The sequence below is a fragment of the Culex pipiens genome, chromosome 1, assembly GCF_016801865.2.
Source record: "Culex pipiens pallens isolate TS chromosome 1, TS_CPP_V2, whole genome shotgun sequence".
Classification (NCBI taxonomy): domain Eukaryota; kingdom Metazoa; phylum Arthropoda; class Insecta; order Diptera; family Culicidae; genus Culex; species Culex pipiens.
This window is the reverse complement of record NC_068937.1, coordinates 53,801,504-53,821,729: the sequence shown is the minus strand read 5'-3', so window position 1 is coordinate 53,821,729 and position 20,226 is coordinate 53,801,504. Positions and strand designations below refer to the sequence as shown.

General features: G+C 42.6%; 2 protein-coding genes across 3 annotated transcripts; both read right to left on the bottom strand.

Annotated features, from left to right (window-relative positions):
- Positions 1-38: 38 nt before the first annotated feature.
- LOC120432525 (uncharacterized) lies at positions 39-3,794 on the bottom strand. Its single transcript, XM_039597747.2, has 2 exons — positions 3,663-3,794; positions 39-3,606 (listed from the first exon to the last, which is right to left on the bottom strand). Exons 1-2 carry the CDS (start codon positions 3,786-3,788, stop codon positions 3,259-3,261), a joined length of 474 nt encoding a protein of 157 aa, XP_039453681.1. The 5' UTR covers positions 3,789-3,794; the 3' UTR covers positions 39-3,258.
- LOC120432495 (peptidoglycan-recognition protein 2-like) lies at positions 39-18,280 on the bottom strand. Of its 2 annotated transcripts, XM_039597711.2 has the most exons (4): positions 18,116-18,280; positions 17,833-18,055; positions 17,463-17,777; positions 39-319 (listed from the first exon to the last, which is right to left on the bottom strand). In XM_039597711.2, the coding sequence occupies exons 1-3, from the start codon at positions 18,189-18,191 to the stop codon at positions 17,468-17,470; spliced, it is 609 nt and encodes a 202-aa protein (XP_039453645.1). In that variant the 5' UTR covers positions 18,192-18,280; the 3' UTR covers positions 39-319; positions 17,463-17,467. The 2 variants fall into 2 exon arrangements, with proteins under 2 accessions (XP_039453645.1, XP_039453661.1); XM_039597727.2 differs by lacking the exon at positions 18,116-18,280 and having other exon boundaries at positions 17,833-18,086.
- Positions 18,281-20,226: the final 1,946 nt, after the last annotated feature.

Below are 20,226 nucleotides of genomic sequence, written 5' to 3'. Positions count from 1 at the left end.
TGATATTAGAAATTTACCGAAACAAAAAAAAAAAAAAAAGCTGGTTGGTCATCAATATTTATACCAGAGAATGAACAAAAAATTGGCCTCAGTGATACGTGTCGTCGTCGCACTTTTCATTCAAAGAAATCGACTGTTTTAATCTATTACACACATACAAAGAAGAGTTTTACTGTTAGTTCGGATGATAACCACCAGAGGCTTGGAATTTTTTTATTCTTTTTGTGATTGGCTCGACTACACCTTTACATGTACGACGTGCACGCGAACAGCTGTTTCGATGTTTGCAAACAAACTTTTGCGGCGCAGCTAAAAGAAGCTAAAAATAGGAAAAAAGCAAAAATAAAAACAATTTCTTACGGCGTGTGTGGCATTGAGAAGTGAATGGATTACCCGACGGGCCAAAATTTCTCATAGATGGCGTTGTTCGTTTGGTAGTAAGAAATTCAAATTTGTTATGAGAAATTTACTTTTTTGTGAATATCTCAGCAACTACAAATCGCAGGGTGACAAAAAAAATAGCTTTCACCAGGTCAAATTTTATCTCTGAATGATCTTTAATTTGGGAAATATTGAATTTAAATTGATTTCCCCCATACATTTTTTAAATTGCTTACTACCAGCGTGACAGCGGCAGCCATGTCATTTTTTTCTCTTTCTCGCCCAGCTTTTGACAGCGAGATCTGTCAGACCGAAATGTCAAACCAATTTTTTTTGTTTTCTCACATCGCAAAATCGTCGTCGGAATGTTCAAAACCGTCAAAGTGGACCAAAAGCCGGTTAAATTCTTTCCGGTAAGGATTTGCGTCGAGGTCGAAACACGGTGCGCGGTTAGTTTGTTTACCGGTAAAGCTGTGGTGATCTGGAAGGTGCGCTAAAACAAACTTACGTGATGGAGGAGGCGATAGTCCCGGCAAACTGGAAGATTATAAACATGTTGTCCAAGGCGGATACCCGTCTGCGAAGATCCGGTCTCTGCTCGATCCGGGACGTCGCCTACAGTCGCTTCGATCGAAGCACGTCGTGGAAGAAATCACGCACACCCAAGGTCTCAATGGGGTTCCTCTCGAAATACGTGGATGAAACGGCAGTCTACCGGAGACGGTCTCAATCCGAGAATGACAATCCGCCGTCTCCAATCACGATGGAAGATTCGCACGGTGGACCGGCCTCGGTCGGATTGACTATCCTCGGCGGCGGAAGCATGCGATGTCTGCAAAGCCCTCGCGATCCGGGTCTTCAATTCGTCGCCCCACTTACATCACCTTCCGGGTAAAATCTGCACACTCCAGCCTCTCCTCACCCGCAAGGTGTGGGCAGATGTGGCTCCCAGATCCACCCAAACTTCAACATGACCTCAACCCCCGCTCCGCACATGCCACATCCCTCAGTGGTGGCCTGATGCCGTCATCCCCGTTTAATCCTCAACCAAGTCCGATGGCCCACTCACCTGGACCCACAAACATGCCGTGGGCGGACAATCGCACACCGATGAAAGCCCGTTTATGGCGGCACCCTTGCCAGCCGCTTCCAATTGGCCCGGATCGCCGGGAATGCCGCGACCATCACCACGACCTGGCCAAAGTCCGGACCACGAGGCGCAGAGTGATTATTGGTTTTTGTGAGCGGTTGATGTGATAATCGTAACTTTTTCTTTCAGCTCAACACTCCTCGCCTTCTGCCAGTTGCAGCTGCAGGTCAATTACATCCATCAGTTGATTCAGGGCCGCATCGTGGACAGTCCGGACGCGTTGGCAGAGGTGTACAAATGCTTGAAATATTCCCCGCAATCGCTTCAAATAGATGTGCTTAACACTCAAACGCTACGATTGATGCGAGACCACCTCGACGATCACATCCACGTTGACGAGTACATTCCGGGTACGAAACTGACCGTGTCCACGTGCCCAAACACCTCGACTGTCCGATAATGGTCGAGGACCGCCAATCACAATCTGGCTCAGGCTCTGCTCCTCCAGGAATACCACCCAGCGTTCCAGGACTGTCCTCGTCCGCCGCACATTCTCCGACCTCGTCAAGCGTTACCGAAAACGACGGCATGCCCAAAATGAAAAACCTAAAGGTGCTATCGCTGATCGAGTTTGACACGTTTGTGGCCACGCACGGTCCCGGAACATACGTGGAAGAGCTGGCCGGATCGAAGCGTAAACTGAGCGCGCTCAGTGAAGAACCCTCCAAGCAGCAGAAGTTCCTTTATCTGGCCTATTTCAACCCAGTGCTGGCCCACGTCGTGGCCATGAGCGACGAGAAGCTGCCGTTTGTGGCGTTGGATTCCTCACGGTGGTCTGCAGGTGGAAACGAACGCCACTTCGTTGGTGCTGAAACTGTTGACCTGCCTCAGCCTAAGGCGCCACTGGTGCCTGTTTCGTTTAACGGTTTTGCGTCGAGGTCGAAGCACGGAAGTCGTAGCCAAAGCACGTCGAAGTCAGTTGCTGATGGATACACCCATGATTTATTCCGATGAGGAATTGGACAAGACTCGGAGGGATTGGATGGCTGGAGTACTTGCCAGAACCGAGGACTGAGTAGCCAGCTGAGAAGCGTCCAGCTGCTGTTGATTCGAAGCCGGCTAAGGGTGCCGCCGCTAAGATGGAAGCGGCTGATGCTGCTGCCGGAAGCGACACTGTTGCTGTCACAAAGGTTCCGACGGTGGCTGCGACCAGAAAAGGCTGCTGATGCCGCCGCTTAGACCAAGAAGACTGTGGCCGGCGACAAGAAGGCGGCCGCCAAGAAGCCAACCTCGGTGCCACTAGAGATGCTGCTGCCAAGAAGAAGGGAACTGCCGGAGATTTTGTTTTTCTCTTAAGACCCGCTTACCTGCCTGGTTGTGGAAAATACTGACTCGGGTCGCCAACAGAAAAGTGAGAGTGGAAGAAAGCGATAGTAGAACCGATCGTGACAAACGTGGCCCAACCCTTCTACAAAGTCCTGTGCAAATAAAGTTTCATATGGGCAACGATTGCGACATTGGCCGTATGATGACGGGCTCTAACTTGTGGGACGATTTGGATGAGAACGTCTACTAAGATGCTGAGATGTTCAACACTCTAAGGGACAATCCATAGATCACGTGACTCGTGAAGACCGCACCAGTCCAGCTATACTCGCACTTGCGTGTTGGTCGCAGATCGGTTATTCTGACCTAGCCAAGGTCTTCGCCTTGTTTCTCCTTACGGATGCAACAACCGTACCCTCTAACCCGACACCGGAAACCCCCAAAAATAACTTTTTATTATACTAAACACAACATTTACAAGCTAAACTCCACTGCCGAATCGGGATCATTCCATGACTCCAGGCGGTCAGCTTCGGCGTAGGCCTCGCACGCCTGACGACCGTTGTCGAACGACGAGTAACGTTCTGTCCTGCCAATGCCGATGGATGATAACCTCTGACACGTTTCAGTAGGTAGTCAAAGTTGCTCACGTACTTGACTTGACTTAAATCCTCCACCAACTCCTTCGACCACGTCGCAGTCCACACCTGCCAATCTAGCCGGATCTGCTCGATTATTTTATCGATTCTGAGGCTAAAAGCCCATGTCCAGCATCCTATCTGCCTCGTCGAGCACCAGGTAAGTGCCATCTAAAAGAAACAAAAACGACAACTTCAGCATTTCAAGTCAATCTGCCGCAACTCACCTGTGGTTCCTTCATCACACCGCCAAAAATGCACGTGTAGCGGATTTTTGGTTTCGAATGCGTGCTTAAGTGACGAATCACCGTCTGGACCTGCTGGTTGAGATCGTAAGTCGGTGGAAGCACCATCAGCTGGAGTGATTACTGGTGCGCAATGTTCACGACCGCTGGGACGTGCTCTTCCCGAAGGGGTCGTGCATAAACCACGTGGTCTCCTTAGGGGGGGGGAGGGGGTCCGAAATCCGACCGAAAAAAACCATGAAAAGCCATGGGGGGGAGGGGGGGGGGTCGACGGCTGACCACGTGGCCTTTAAAAAAAATCTTTTCTTAAAAAAAAACAAAAAAATACGCGCTTTTAAAATATTATGACATTGAAATATAAGTAATAATTTTAAACACAATAATTGTATGGTTTTGAAGTGTAACAAAAAATGCATACATTTTTTGTTACACTTCAAAACCATACAATTATTGTGTTTAAAATTATTACTTATATTTCAATGTCATAATATTTTCCAATTCAATATTGAATTATATATTTCGGCAGATTCATATCAATACTTTGAGCCTGTAATTGAATGTACACTTTTTAATACTCATGTAACTACGTTTTGCAAAAGTTTAAGAGCTGTTAAAAAATAAAGTGACAGTATCCAAAGTTAATATACCCTAAAAAATGCGTACCAAAATGCAAACACAATTTCATTTTTTTGTTGATGGTATCAAGTAGCTAAAAATGTGCTTGCAAATTTGCATTGAAAGTAGATGTAGTCTTCGATAGTTCTATTTTGGAACAACTTAAAAAATAAATATTGCTGACAATTTTATAAGATTTTCGCAACAAGGCAAAAAACTAAATATGTATTATAAATGAAGTGTCTAAAAATAATTCTCTGCGAAAAAAAAAAATATTTCAAAATCTCATATCTTAGCTAATTACCGTAGCTGGTCCTATAAGTGATCGAAGAATCTTAATCGAAAGATTTCCTTTTGACACTTAAAACAAACTCAAGATATCTTGTATCTCCTCTCTCATGCAATATTTTTTTAAGTACAAAGAAACTAAAAACCCCAATTTCAGGATTATCGCGCAAAATTTCAGTTTCACTACCTCATTTGAAAGTGAAACGTCTAACATTAAAAACTAACCAGTAACGAAAAAACGAACGATACATACTTTAAGATTCACCAAAAAATTTGATGAATATTTTGGTCTAAAATATGTTCCTTATTTCATGGGTTACACAATTCGGATTGTTATATTACATAACATTTCATAACATACACGTTTACTATCCATCATCAAAGTTGTAGGTATTTTTTCAGTTTTTTTTATGTTAATAGGGACCATCTCTTGAGCCAAACAGAAACATGGGCAAACATTTTAGATTTTTAGAGAAAAAAAAAACGAGCTTCAAGCAAACATTGTTTTTGTTTCTCAATTAATTTAAAGATTAAAAAAATAGGGGCCAAAGGTGCCCTTTCCTGAAAATATTAGTTTTTCTTTAAGCTGAGAAAATATACTATACCCTCAACTTCATATTTGAGATAAAACCACTCAAATATATAGACACATTAAAATAATTTAAGTTTTAAAGAGTCACTTTATTTTCAAATGCCGATATCAATTTGTGAAATAAATTTCAATACAATGCCGTCAAGATCAACATAAATAAAATTCATTAAAAAAGATGGAACGGTACTTTCAACTCGCTGGTTCTCGGGCATAACTCAACCAACCGGGACATTTTTTTTGAGTGAATTATAAGGATGTCTAGATGATCTTTAAACTTTGCAGAACTCGATATGATCAAATCTGTAATTTATGCGATCAAAAACGTCGTTCCAACTTTTGTTTGCTCTAGTAAAAAAAATCGCCCGAAAATCCGCGGAGACAAGCCCGAAAACCTGTGAGTTGAAGTTACCGTTCCAACGTTTTAGGGAGGCTTTGGCATCCGTGTATATTGGACATGCGTTGGGCGTCCCAGTGTTAATAATTTCAAAGATTTTGAAAAGATTGAAAAATTAACTTATTTAATATTTTTTTTGTATTTATTTTGAGGTAATATCTCCAACCAAAAGTTGGATCAAAAATCTTAAATCGTAGATAATTGCCTATTTAAACAACTGAAAAATAATGTAAAATAAATTCCAAATTTTAGCTTACTCTTTTTTAAATTTATCAAAACACGTAGTCGATAGCAAAAACTATTTAAAGTAAGAGTAAGACTTAAACAATTTGGATGACCATGACTAAAAGAATGATTTTTAGCGCGTTGTCTACAACTTTTCCAAAGACACGAAATCGATTTTCGAGCAATTCTATACAAAATTGGTCTTTATTCTTAAATTTTATTTTTTTGATTTTTTTAATCCGTCTGAAACCTTTTTTGGTGCCCAAGCCATTTTGCATTATTAGTTTGTCAACTTTTCAGAAATTTTCAGAACGGGCAAAAAATCGTTGTTTGAGTTATGAATTTTTGAATCAATACTGATTAAAAAAAAAATAAAAATATTGACCGCATTTTAATTTCAATTTTTTTTTCGATGTAAAATCGAATTTGCAATCTAAAAGTACATTAGTGAAATTTTCATAAAGTGCACCGTTTTCAAGTTATAGCTATTTTTAGGTAACATTTTTTAAAATTAGTTGCAGTTATTAATTTATAAAATTTAGTACCCTTGTTTGCCTAATTTTGAAAAAAAAATATTTTTGAAATGCTGAGAAAATTCTTTGTTGCTTTGTTGCTAAGATATTGCCATGCAAAGATTTTAAAACAGAAAAATTGATGTTTACTACCCAAACAACCTATAATTTTCTTATGTCGATATCTCAGCAACTAATGGTGCGATTTTCAATGTTTATAAATAAAACTTTCGTGAAATTTTCCGATCTTTTCGAAATCAATATTTTCAAAAAAAAAAAAATAATAAGACTAACATTTCAAAAGGTCGTAATATTGAATGTTTGTCCCTGTCTCTGATTCTTGTATGGAGAAAAAAATTAAACAGCTCGACTTTTTTGGACACACTGAATCATTGGAATCAATCATGCTAAATTAAAAAGAAAAGTTGCTTTAGTTTGGATTTTTATGAATGTTTGGAATAAAATAAATATTAACTAGGAGCTTTCATAACTAGATATTTTCCTTAAAATAAAATGAAAATATTTCTTTCTTGAAACAAAACTTTTCTATTTAATTAATTTCGATTTTAAGAAAATATTTTGAAGCGCATTTAAATTAAATCATGAATGCTGTTTATATATCAAAATAGCATTAATTCTTAAAGCATATTTATTTTGGATGCAATTAATTGCACTGCAATTCCATAATTTTGAATACATATGTTTTACTAAGTTGCTTGTTTTGTTGAGAGTTTTTTTTTACTTTCTGTACCATTTCAATAAATTGTTATACTGTTATTATTTACCTCAAACTTTGTGATATCATACTTTTTTCACGCTTTTAAGTGAATTTCTGTTTTTTTTGTATATTGTTAAATTGGTTTTAATGGTGTTACAGCACCTACACACATTAAAATGTTTTCTGTTTGACCCAAAGTCACCCCTCTAAAGGGTGAGTTTGAGTTCATTTTAAAACGATTGGCATTTATGAACGGTGTGATTATACTAGCCATATTCTGGGAAAATGTTGGTAAATTCAGGAGCATTCCCCAACAATATTTATTTCGATATAATTTGAAATGTTTTTATTGTGTTAAAATAACAACAGTAATATCGTTTTTTTGACCAAAAGTCACCACCACTGACGGTACATCATTTGTGGATAAACATTTTTGAAATCTATACTTATTTTGTTTTTTTTAAAGATTTTTCACCTGGGAGGAAAAAGCCACGTGGCCATATAGGGGGGGGGGGGGGGGGTTGGCGTGAAACCACGAAAAACCATGAGGGGGGAGGGGGGGGTCAAAAATTCTCCAAAAAAAGGCCACGTGGTTTATGCACGACCCCGAACCGGCGACGTTGGTTTGGCATCCATTTTCGTGGTGCTGTTTGACGCACGGCAGTGGTATGGCGCACGCGTTCCACAACAGAAGGAACTTATGGTGCAGAGGATTGTTTTGCGTGGGTGGTGAGGGTGATACAGTTCGGGAGCAAGGTTTTTTGCAGAGAGGTTTGCTCGTACATGTTGCGATCCTCATCCGGCCACTGCCTCCAATCCAGCATGATTAGCTCGTCGAGCAGGCCAAACTTGCGACCCAGCAACAAGTGCAGCGCCTCTTCTCCAACATTCGGCCGGGCAAATTCTGAACAGCGTTAGTCCGGTCGGGCACATTCCGAGCAGTTCACCAAGCTTGACGCGGTCGACCTCCAGGTGGCAAAGGGAGGCGAAGCTGTGCTGGATTACGGGCGTGGCCGGCCAGAAGGACTCTTCCGACTTGGGAGCTCGGACGTGGGTTAGCAGGAGTTGCTAGAGTTTGTGCAGCTCGGCGAGGGCTAGATTAGGGCACGCGTGAGTTTGCTAGGAGCTGCTGCAGGCTATCCTGGGGGAGATCTAAATCTTTAATTTTGAGGTGTTTCAGGACAGGGCAGCCGGCGTTTCGGCGATTTGTTCCTGAACCTAGAAGAGAAGATAGAAAAGCATTTTAAATTTGAAATTGTTAAATACAAACAAAACATTCTACCGACCGATTCTAGCATGTCAGGCCAAACTCAAATTGCAGATTCTTCAACGTTTGCGTCTTCCGGTAGAACGCAACCGCAATGCTTGTTTCTTTCACGGCAGGTCTGTATCGCCCATCCACCAACAACTGCTTCGGGAACCGAACCACCAACCGATCCCGCAACCGAGAACTTCCGTCCACAACATCTCCCTGACGGCTGCATGTCAAGTGAATCCCCAACACTGCCGCTCTGTCAGGTCAGCATTCCGAAAATCTGCTCCCACATTTCTGCCGGTAATGTTGCTTCTTTCCAGCCGTTCTTCCCCTTAATCCCCCTCGGAGTCAAGTTTGAGTTGACCGTCGCGATCATCCGCTGGGCCAACTGCCGAATCGTGTCATGTTTTTCCGTCAACTCCCAAGTGCGGCTGCCTTCCGCTTCGTCTTCCGACATTGCTCGCAAGCGCAGAACAGTTAGAGCTGCCCCCCGGGCATGGCTTCCAGTACAGGTGCGGTCATGTTGGCAGATTCGGCGCGGAATACGGTCCGTTGGCGGCACCACTGCACCACAAGTGATGATGGTTTGGATGCCCTTCTTGGCTGCTGACGAAGACCGGATCTGGCTGGTTGCAGATTTGGCAACGGTCCATGTTCCGAAATGGGTTGCTTCGGAAAGATTTCACAAATTCCGACGGCGTTCGCTTTTGATGGTGACAAATTTACGTGATTCAAAATAAAAACATCAACAACAGCTGATTTTTGACAAATATTTATAAACATAACAGAACAATCAAGGACCTATTTTTGGAATATTTATGTTATTTAAATAAACACCGGAAAACTACGCTATAGTAATTTAAAGCAGCAAAAACTATGTGTAGTTACATAATATAATGCAAGAAATTTAAATTCTTAATAAAAGTATTAGAAAAAATTAAAAATTAATTAAATTTGAAAAAGTTATATTATTCCAATATTAGGTTCAGTACGGTAACCACTTTCGACAACAGTGCCGCCATCTATGGTTTAAAAGAAGTTTCTTTTAACTGCCGCTAGAGGGTAATCGCTCTTCAACTATGCGAACCTAGCGGTAGAAGTGAGAAACATGCCTTCCGGTGTTCCATTGACAACAAATGCCCCAGTGAAAGGTCCACTCGAGCTACTCGAGCCAACTTAGTTCTATTTTTCAAGTGTAGGTGTCGCATGTACTATCTTGAGCTGTCAAAATTGGACTTAGCTAAATTTGCCTTGTTTTCGGTTTGTTTTGTTTGCGAATGAAGTTTCCCGTCGTCATCGGAACAAATGGAACAAATGGATCGGGTAAGGAAAGGTGGAGCGGTAGAAAAGGTTTTCGGTTCCGTTGCCTAATTTTTATTTGTTTTAGCTTTTGCTGCCCCTACCAGGCATGTCCATCTTAACGTGTGAGTCGATCGGGAAGCCGATTCCGAACCGGGCTTCGGTGATGGTCAAGCTTCTGATGCAACGCGGCAACAAGGAGGACATTGTCCAGCAAGGCGAACAGTAAGTCACAGACGACGCCACTGAATACGATCTACGAACTTGAGAATCGCAGCCGTCCAAACGTACCTCGGTCCGGACAACCCAAGTTGGGTTTATCTGGGCGGAATCAACTAGAACTGCGTCGGCCCGGCAAACGATTCTTGTCGATTGGCAATCTCAGTGGTGGAGAAAAAACGATCGCTGCAATCAAACTTTTTTTTGCCATTCACAGCTTCCATCCTCCGCCGTTCTCCGTCATGGACAATATCTATGCCCAACGATTTCTTGCGGTAGCAAAACGCCCAACCACAGCAGCAGAAATACGCTGATCGCGATCGCGCCAGGACGATGCCGGCGACAAATGCTCTTCCGGCGTTTCCTGTTCGCAGCCTCTTGGGGGATAAGAAGGTACCATCTCAGTGATGCGGGAGGTTGTGGAGCGGAACATCGAACAGCTGCTGTTCAAGCGGGATGACGATTTCGTGTACGAGTCAACTGAGCTATAGTTGTCCCGACCGCCCAGAAGCAAACGTGAGTCTGTTGGCTTGTGATATACTTTTTGAAAGATATTAACGTTTTTCTTCTCACAGCAACGAGGCGTCTGCGCTAACGCATGCCAACGATCGCCAAACAACCGCCCGGTTTTCAAAGGACGTCACCTGGACTCGCCCAAACCCTGACTGCCCTCGGCAAATCCAAAGGAACCGCTCTCCAACTGTGGAACAGCCTGGAAGCTACCCAGTTTATCGTGACCATCCCCAAAACAAGCACCTTCGTCATCCGTGACATCGAGTCCATCCCGAAGGGCATAGGTGCCTGTCCCCGCAAACCCGGCCTCGACCCGTACGTAACCAACCGCCGTCCGCGAAGAAAACTCCCGCACGGATTCCACATCCTGCTCCAGGTCAAAACCAAGTCGGAATTCCTGCGTCTCCTCCTGCACATCATCGACGAGTCGTGCACCCATTTCGACATCAGCCCTTCCCCGGCTGGAAGCACCTGGAAGCGACCACCTTGTAGGCGCTGCAACGCCTCAACGTCTATTTCACATGAAGCATCCGGAGGTTTATCCGATTGCCGCCGCCGCGTCGATATCTGCTGCGCGGACCTCCCGGCTCGGAGAAGACGTTGCTTGCGCACGCCATCGCTGGCCAGCTTATGAATGGACTAATTGAGATCGCCGCCAATGATTCGGTAGCGGCTATTCCGAAGACTCGGAGGAACGCATCCGGGAGGTGTTCGATCAGGCAGCATACTCTCATACTCTTCGACGAGCTCAACGCCATCTTGGCGAACCGGACTTATAAACAACGAGTCGTTGTGCACCAACCGGCCGGATGCGCTCGACCCTGCCCTGCGTCGCGCCGGTCGCTTTGACCAGGAAATCTCGCTAGGAATTTCGGACCGCGAGGCGGTTTTCTTGCGAGTGTTTGCGTGGCGTGGTGTTGGTTGGCGTAATTGGAGGAACGGCGTTCGCGGTAAACGGTGCCACCGTGGTTTAGGACGTGGACCTCGAGACGGGATCATCGCTGCTGCGCCTAAGGTAAGTTCTACTGAACTTCCGTTCAGATTGCTCGCGACTACCAGCTCACGACGGATGACGACGGTAGAGATTCTGGTCCTCGATGCGTTCCTCTGACTCTGAGCCAAAAAACAGCAACAATCTGTTTGTATGTCTCACAGACAGGTCGGTTGAGAAACGTGTCCCCATCTCATCAGATATCACTAAACTGGATTTTTTTTCTTCCAACAGCACGACAACCACGGGCGATTTGCGGCACCAAATGTCAGAACTGGCCCGTTTCATGTTTAACTCGCTAGCCTTATCCGGATCGGCGGGATCCAATCAGTCGCACTGCAAGTTGCCGACACCGATGCCACCACGGCGAGATGCAAAGACGAGGACTTGCCAAATGGATGGTCGCCGGAGTGGAGGGTGTGGCAGCGGAAGGACGATAACGATAGTTTGGGATCGGGCCAAGCCAAGTCGACATCGGAGGAATCAGCGTGTGCTATGATTACGCGTTGGACGCGACCAACTTTGCACCAGTCATCATAATCTACCAAAAGTTGTTTCGGCGATCAGCAACCGCGGAAGGCGAGAACAAGTCTCGGCCAGCGTTTTGTCGAATAACGGTCGCCGAGTTTGAAGAGGTTCCAGAGTGGGTTCGATAATGGTGCAGCGACGTCGCCGACTAATCCCCAGAAAGGAACAATCATGTACACTAGCGTGGCCGATGTGAGGCGCAAACCCCACTCCGATTCAGCTGATCAGACACGATCTGAATCGCATCTTCTACAGCACGCCGAGCCTTGCGGGGACCATCGTCCAGCTAGTTCAATACCGTCAGCAACAAGGGCACGGAAACATTGTCAGACTGGCCTGCAGAAGTACACTTATTCCTAAGCCAAAGAGCAGCGTCCAAAATGCTCGACTTCGAAGTCATGTCCAGCTTCATCCCGAACGCCAAAATGTACGTGAGCTACCTAACAACGACCGTAATGTCCGCGACCAGCAGCTGCAGCAGTGGCATACCACCACCGAGGTCCGCAAATCGTCATCGATATGAAGGAGTTCGTCCAGCACGACAATCGGTTACAGCGCCATCAACGTCCCAACGTCCGGAAGCGTTGAAGCATTCTGTATGCCCAACAGGGACGTTCTGCGGCCATGCAACAGCAGTGCAAAACCACATCTGGGAGGAACCCATCATCTGGACGAGAATGTTGGTGGAATGGACCGGAAGTTTATTGGCACATTGGACTGCCACGTGGATTTCTCCTGCACGGATCTCCCGGCTCGGGGAAGGCGTTACTTGCGCACGCCACCGATGGTAATCTGGACTGATTGAGATCACCGCCACGAAGTTAGTCGCGGGAGTTTCCGGGAGTCGGAGGAACCCATCCGGAAGGTGTTTAAGCAGGCATCGATCCTCTCGCCGCGCGTACTCTTCATCGACCAGATCAACCGCGTCACCTCGAAGAACATGGAACGACAAATCGATGCGCAGCTGCTAAGCAGCTTGGACGGGATCTCGCGGATCAAACCGGCCGGATGCTACGACGAACTCGCCAAACTAACCCCTGGTTACGCCGGAGCAGATCTGCTGACGCTGGTCACCCGCACGGCCACGACCGACATCAAGCGAATGCTTACCGAAATCGAACGCCAACAGTAATTTATATTAATTAGTAGCATATCCTGTTAAATATAATGTAAATGAAAACATGATTTAAATAATAAAATATAATTTGTTAAACAAATAGGTTGGTGCAAACAATGAAAAAGGTGGATTGGCTTAGTAAAGTCAATCCGCCGTTTTCATTTGATGCGCCAGTTTTCCAAGTACTAGATAAAATGATTAATAAGTTCCACTATCACCCGCTAGGTAGCGCTTCGTATAGTTCAAAATACCAAATACAGATGGCACTATTGTTTGACGTTTACTCGGCTCGACTGGCTCGAGTTTTTTGTGTCAAATCGAGTCGATTCCCGCTCGATCCTCGAGCCAAACTCGAGCCTAAATCGAGTCGAGTCGAGTCGAGACTCGAGTCGAGTTTGGCTCGAGGATCGAGCCGATTTGGCTCGATTTTTCTCACTGGGGCACTCAATTTTAACTCGATATCAATGATACAGAAAAAACTATTGTGGATGTGTGTCACATGATCCCAGTAAATATCAACATGCAATGCTTGGTGACCTTAATTTAGTTATAACTATTTTATTTATGTGATTATGTGTTAAATAAAATAAAGCTTTATAAATTATATATGAAATGTTGTTTTAATTAAATCTACACTGTATGTTATTTTACTTTTTTTGACCTTTACATGGAAACCAGACGTAACAAAAACAGATCCCAAGTGTAAAGTTTTTATTCAAAACAACAAGGCTTGCAAGATATTAAAAGCAAGAAAGATGGCGGCGATCAACTATTCAAAAATTGTTTTTGGCAATTTAACAGGCAACCAACTATTTTTGAAAATTTTACTAAAACAGGGTCGTATGTTTCAATTTTGATGTAAAAATAAGAAAAACGAAAACAAAAACTAGTTTTTGCCTCCCTCACCTAATTGAGGAAAGGCTATCCAGCTTTTTAAGCGAAAATGGCGTTCGAATGGTGAACGCCCGAAATGTCAAAATCGCGCAGTGGTACCAACATTACGAAAAAAGTGTGCCATGGCATGACAGCCGCATTTTTTTCTAATGTTGGTGCTACTGCGCGATTTTGACATTTCGGACGTTCAACATACGAACGCCATCTTCGCTTAAAAACCTGGATAAAATCACTCGAAAAACGAAATTCTTAATTTCACCTCCAAGACCCACCTTCATGTATACATATCGACTCAGAATCAAATTCTGAGCAAATGTCTCTGTGTGTGGTGAGATGTTGATCAAAAAAATTTTGCACTGGATTATCTCGGCACTGGCTGAACCGATATGGACCGTTTTGGTCTCATTCGATCCGTTTTGGGGTCTCATAAGTCACTATTGAAAATTATAAAGTAATGCTAAAAAAACGATTTTATGAATAGTTCGGAAGATTGTAAAAAGGGTGGTTTTTGTAAGAAACCCCGTCATGTTATACATTTGAATCTATGACATTTCCCCGAAACCCATATTACCGAAGGGACATTTCCCCGAATGCCACTTCCCCGAAAAGACACTTCCCCTAATAGTTATTTCCCCGAATTCCATTTACCCGAATTTCCCATTACCCCTAATCGTCCACATCCCCGAATGCCATTTTCCCAAATGGGCCACAATCCCGAATGCCACTTACCCGATAAGTCATATCCCTGAATAGTCATTTCCCTGAATGCCATTTTCCCGAACGCGGTCAAGCGGTTCGGGAAAATAGCATTTTATAAGAAAAAAATTGATGGCAATTTTTATAACATCAAACTACAAATAATATTTCTTGAAAGGTTCGTATTGGCCTTGCATGATCAACTTTATTTTTGGCTTCATTTAGAACGGAAGTAGCATTTTAGGGGGGAGGGGTGTTGAAAAGTTTGGTACCGTAAACTGGGGTCAATTGGGACACATGGGGCGAATTGGGACAGCAGTTTTAACCATGTTGGAGCACAATATTTTGATTTTTCATGATGGTTTCGGTTAGAACAGACTTAGGCCAACAAAATGTGTACATCAATTTTCAAATTTAAAAGCTTTAAGTGCTCTAAAAACTGCTGTCCCTATTCAGACTGTAGTCCCGATTCACCCCAGATTACGGTACTATTCATTCAAATACAATGAATATTGTTATATATTCTCAAAACAAAAACTTTTTTCTTATAGACATGATAATAATAATAATGCAATAGAAGTTTTGTTATTTTGTTTTTATGATTGTTATTTTGTTTTTATGATTCAAAAAACATACCGTGCGATTTTCGTAGTACAGAACCCCGTTCACACTGATTATTTTATTCACATTGCTGGTTTGGGATTTGTCAAAAAGTATAATCAACAAAAACTTTGAATAAAATTTGTACCAGCCTTATGTACCTATTTGTTCGATTTTTGGGTTCTTGAACAAAATTCGAAAGAAGACAAATTTCTCAAAAACAACATCTAATTATGCGGTTGAATACAAATGTTAATTGAACACAAAAAAAATCTCTAAATCTAGTGCAGTCCAGACTCGATTATCCGAAGGCCTCGGAAAAATTTCACTTCGGATAATCGAATCACGAAAAAAAAATTTCGATGCCTAATTTTTTATTGTCGAACTTAAGTATAACCCCTAAACTACGTTAAAGTGATTTAAGACTTTTAAATCCAAGATCAAGATGGCGGCCAATATGGCGGTGTTGAAATATTGAAAAAATGCATTTTATTATTTAATAGGCAATCAACTATTCAAATTTGACTAAAATGGGGTTGCAGAACCCAAATTTGATGTTTATAACAAAAAAAAAAAAGAAAAAAAACGGTTTTTGTTTTTTGTTCGTGATTCGATTATCCGAAGTCCCATACAAACCTTCGGATAATTGAACTTCGGATAATCGAAACTTCTGATAATCGAGGCTTCGGATAATCGAGTCTGTAATTTGGTCCTAAAATTAAGCTTAAATTTGTGATATTAGTGTTCACAACGATAAAGCTTATTTTTCTAAGTACAATGACCCTTTGAACGACCGCAAAGGATTTAAAATGGATTTTTAATTCAGTTTTTAAAAATTCACTTCACGGCCCTTCTTGGCAGAAAAGCTCCTACTTGACAGCTCGTTCCAAGGGGACCATAGTTGATCCATCGAAAAAATGTTGTCTTGTCAATAACTTTTTGTTTGCATAAAAATGAAAAAAAAACGTTATCAGAAATGGTTTTTAATCGTGTTTCTTACCGTTGTTCATAAAAATTGACAAAAGGCTTTACTACCCAATTTACAACATTTAATCAACAGCATACCCGAAAAAGCTGTTTGTTTGGTAAAAATGAGAAAGAAAATAATTTTTAGTCATGGAAAAGGCTTTAGCGAAAATGATGATTAGGGGATATGAAAATTCGTGAAAATTAAGTTTAAATAAACGGCAATTGGCGTAAGTGTCACTTCGGGGAAATGGCATTCGGGGAAATGGCCGATTAGGGGAAATGGCATTCGGGGATATAGCCGATTAGGGGAAATGATATTCGGGGAAATGGCATTCGGGGATGTGGCTGATTAGGGGAAGTGGTATTCGGGGATGTGGTCAATTAGGGGAAATGATTTTCGGGGAAATGGCATTCGGGGAAATGGCATTCGGGGAAATGCCATACGGGGAAATGAGCTAGACCCTATACATTTTTAGCAAGGTTTCAAAAGACCTTTCCAACGAGTTCAAAAGATTGAAGATCTGACGACCTTATCAAAAGTTATAAGCACATAAGTGTTATTTATGAACTTTTAGAGGCCAGATCTCATATATTTCGATGAAAACGTTGTCCGGATCTGCGACTCGTCGTTGGATAGGTAATCAAAAGACCTTTCCAACGAGTTCAAAAGATTGAAAAAATGACAACCCTATCAAAAGTTATAAGCACTTAAGTGTTATTTATGAACTTTGTAGAGGCCGGATCTCATATATTTCGATGAAAACGTTGTCCCAATCTATCATGCGACCTGTCGATGGTTAGCTAATTAAAAGACCTTTTCAACGAGTTCAAAAGATTAAAGATCTGACCCCCCTTTCATAAGTTATAAGCACATAAGTGCCCTGAATAATGAAGATCTGACTACCCAATCTGATGGTATGAATAAGAAATCAAGTTGATAGAACACTGAAAGGACCGCCCTTTTGTATCTATTTTGGATAGCATTAACCTCTAAACCTACCACCAACCAACCACCTTAGGGTGGATTAAGTAACGTTTTTTATTCGTGATTCGATTATCCCAAGCCCCATACAAACCTTCGGATGATCGAAACTTCGGATAATCGAGGCTTCGGATAATCGAGTCTGGGCTATACATATAAGGATTTCACGAAAAAAGGGATATTGTACGGTTTTCTGCAATAAAGTATTCAATATGATTGCTTTGCTCAATTATCAATTCAATTTTCTGATAGTTCACATGATTAAGAATCAAACTTAAAATCATTAACTTAAAATTGACGCAATTACATATAGGACGAACTAGCTTTGAGCGGCAGTATAGAACCTCTTCTTAACGAGGAAGTCCAAGAACTCACCCATTTCACAACCTCTTCGAAGCGTCAAAGTGGTCCCAATCCTGGATGTCAGCGTACAGCGCATCACCGGGACTGGCCGTCGCGGACAACTGCCGGGCACCGTACAGCATGTACTCCGGATCCAGCTCACCGAGCGCCACTCCACACCGCAGCAACTTTCCAGCCGCTCGCAGCGCCTTCACCGTGGGCAACTCCTCGCTGAAATCCCCAATAAAAGCAATCCCGATCGATTTGCTGTTGTAGCCGCGGGTGTGCGTCCCAACCCGGTGCCAGCCGATGCCCTCGTACACGTTGCCACCGTTGGCGATCAGGAAGCTGCAAAAAGGGATCACATTAGTCTTGAGCTCCTATTGAAGTTCGGCCCACTTACTTGTATCCGATGTCACTCCACTTGTTCATGCTCTGATGGGCGTCCTGAATCGATCGGACGATGTTCTTGCAGATCGGCATCTCATCACAGGTGACCGTGGCCGTGTGGTGGATCACTACGTACTGGACCGGCATGACCTGGTACGTCACGTTGGTCGATTTCTGGGCTCCCCATTGTTCACGCTTGATGATTTTGGGACAATCGGCTGGATCGGCTGCCGAAACTTTGAAAATACCAAACTTTGAATAGAGCATCTCTAAATTTCAAGCTAAAAGTACCTTACCATCGACAGTGAATGAACTCACGAGCAATAAAACGACCAGACCAGCCAAAAATGGTTTAAATTTCAAGCAAAACATTGTTCTTATCACTTCCGTCCAAGCGAACCGGTTCGACAATGATCTACGTGCTTCTTCTCGTAGCGGGATGCAGAACAAGACTGATGCGAAACTGGTTAGAGAACAAAATCAGCTCAACGAAGCCTCTTCTTTGCTCGGGGATTCACCCAAAGACGGTTCGTTTGTGATGGTGAATCTTGAGAGGTAATTTTAGTCAATGTTTGTTTTTTTTAATTATTGAAGTTAGTATTAGTTAAATATATTGTTTCATAACTAAAATAACTTAAGATATATGAAATCTGTGAATTTCAAGTTCAGGAGAAAAGGTTAATTGGTTTTGGTAATTGTTTAAATTTCAAGGCTTATACCTTGTTATCAATGCTTACTAACTTTCTCAGAAATGATCATTTCTAGGAAATATTTCATTTAATTGGATCTGTATTTTAGAGCAGCCCGAGAAGGTGGTAATATATAACGTCAATTATTACCAGGAACTGGGCGAATCAGGACTACAGTCTAAATAAGAACAGTGAGTATTTGAAAGCTTAACATTTGTAAATCGATTTACTAACTCTATTGTTCTAAAGTATTGTGCCAAAACAGCCCGATTCACCCCACATGAAGTTTCCACACTTGTTATTAAGAAGCCATAATGACGAGTGACTTATCTCACACAATTTGGTCAAGATATGCTTTCAGCACAGCTAATTGAACAATTAAATGAGGTATTGAGAATTGGCCTAACATCAGACTTTATTGGTATTATAAAAGGAACGCTAAGAATATATAAAGATGTAGATAATTTGTCAACATCTGAAACGATGTTTATTGGTTCCAAGTAACTAGCTTTTCTTCTAGCTTATTGCATCTTTTAAAGTAGGAGATAATGGAAAATTTCATTTTGAAATAAAATGCTGGATAGTAGTAAACAAGGCAACTCCTCCAGGTTCTAATCTAGATTCACATTTAGGTGATTTGACATACGTAGTGAACGACACGAAGTATCTTCGATACCATAAGTTATCAAGCTTGACAGATTAGTAACATGAATCTCACGTCCCAAATCAAGATGAAGTCTGCAACGCAACAATTTTCTTTTGTATGAAAGCAAGCGGCAAGAAAAAGAGGCGTTCCTCACCAGCAGGATCGTTAGATTTGAAGAAGCTAAAGAATGCCGATGCACTACCTGCAAAGTCAGGCAGTTTGAATTCAAAATCGCCTGGAAACCAGTTTGCTACCCTGCCTGTGGACGTGAGCGAGAAAGAAGAAGTTGAACGACGGGAGAAGGTGCCACCCATTTTTGTGAAAACATCGTCATCGGATTCGGTGCGAAAGTGGTTGACCGGATTTATCAAATCTGGTGCTTTGCGAACTTCCATACGCTTGTGTGCTGATGGACTAAATTTTTGCTACCTAGCAGAAATAATTACAACTACGTTCGGGATTTCCTGAACAACACAAAGATTGAATACTACAGCCATGACGATCCAGGTAAACGACCCATGAAACAGGTCCTCCGTGGCTTGTACGACTGTTTCATCAAGAGTCGTTATGCAACCTGCGGAGGTGAGCACAAAACTCAAGCTTGCAACGAGAACATCGAAGTCAAATGCTTCAATTGCGGTGGCCACCATTCGACCAAGAATCGGAGCTGCCCAAAACGTGCTGAGTTTGTGAAAATTCGGCAGCAAGCGACGACGAGGCACCAACCAAATCGTCGCAAAACACCACCAGCATTCACGGACGTGGATTTTCCTGCTTTGGCGTCACCTGGAGCGGGATCTGCCGTTGAATCAGCGGCAAAAAGTTGCAGAGAATACAACACCTCCTGGTTTCAGTCAGCAACCGAAGGAAAACCAACCAGCATCAACGGATGAAGGCAGTATTGACCTGTTTTCTCCACAAGAACTTCTGAACACTTTCACCGAGATGACAACAACACTGCGGGGTAGCAAAACTCGCCAGGAACAAGTAAGAACGCTTGGAGGATTCATCTTAAAATACAGTTCGTAGTTTACTCGTTCTAATGATTTAGAATATTTCAATGAATTTACTT

Coding starts and splice junctions, on each gene's coding strand:
- LOC120432525 (XM_039597747.2), bottom strand. CDS start 3,788: ATGGTGCTTCCACCGACTTACGATCTCAACCAGCAGGTCCAGACGGTG. Junction 3,607..3,662: donor GTGTGATGAAGGAACCACAG/GTGAGTTGCGGC, acceptor TGTTTCTTTTAG/ATGGCACTTACCTGGTGCTC.
- LOC120432495 (XM_039597711.2), bottom strand. CDS start 18,191: ATGTTTTGCTTGAAATTTAAACCATTTTTGGCTGGTCTGGTCGTTTTA. Junction 18,056..18,115: donor GAGTTCATTCACTGTCGATG/GTAAGGTACTTT, acceptor GTATTTTCAAAG/TTTCGGCAGCCGATCCAGCC. Junction 17,778..17,832: donor TGGAGTGACATCGGATACAA/GTAAGTGGGCCG, acceptor CCCTTTTTGCAG/CTTCCTGATCGCCAACGGTG.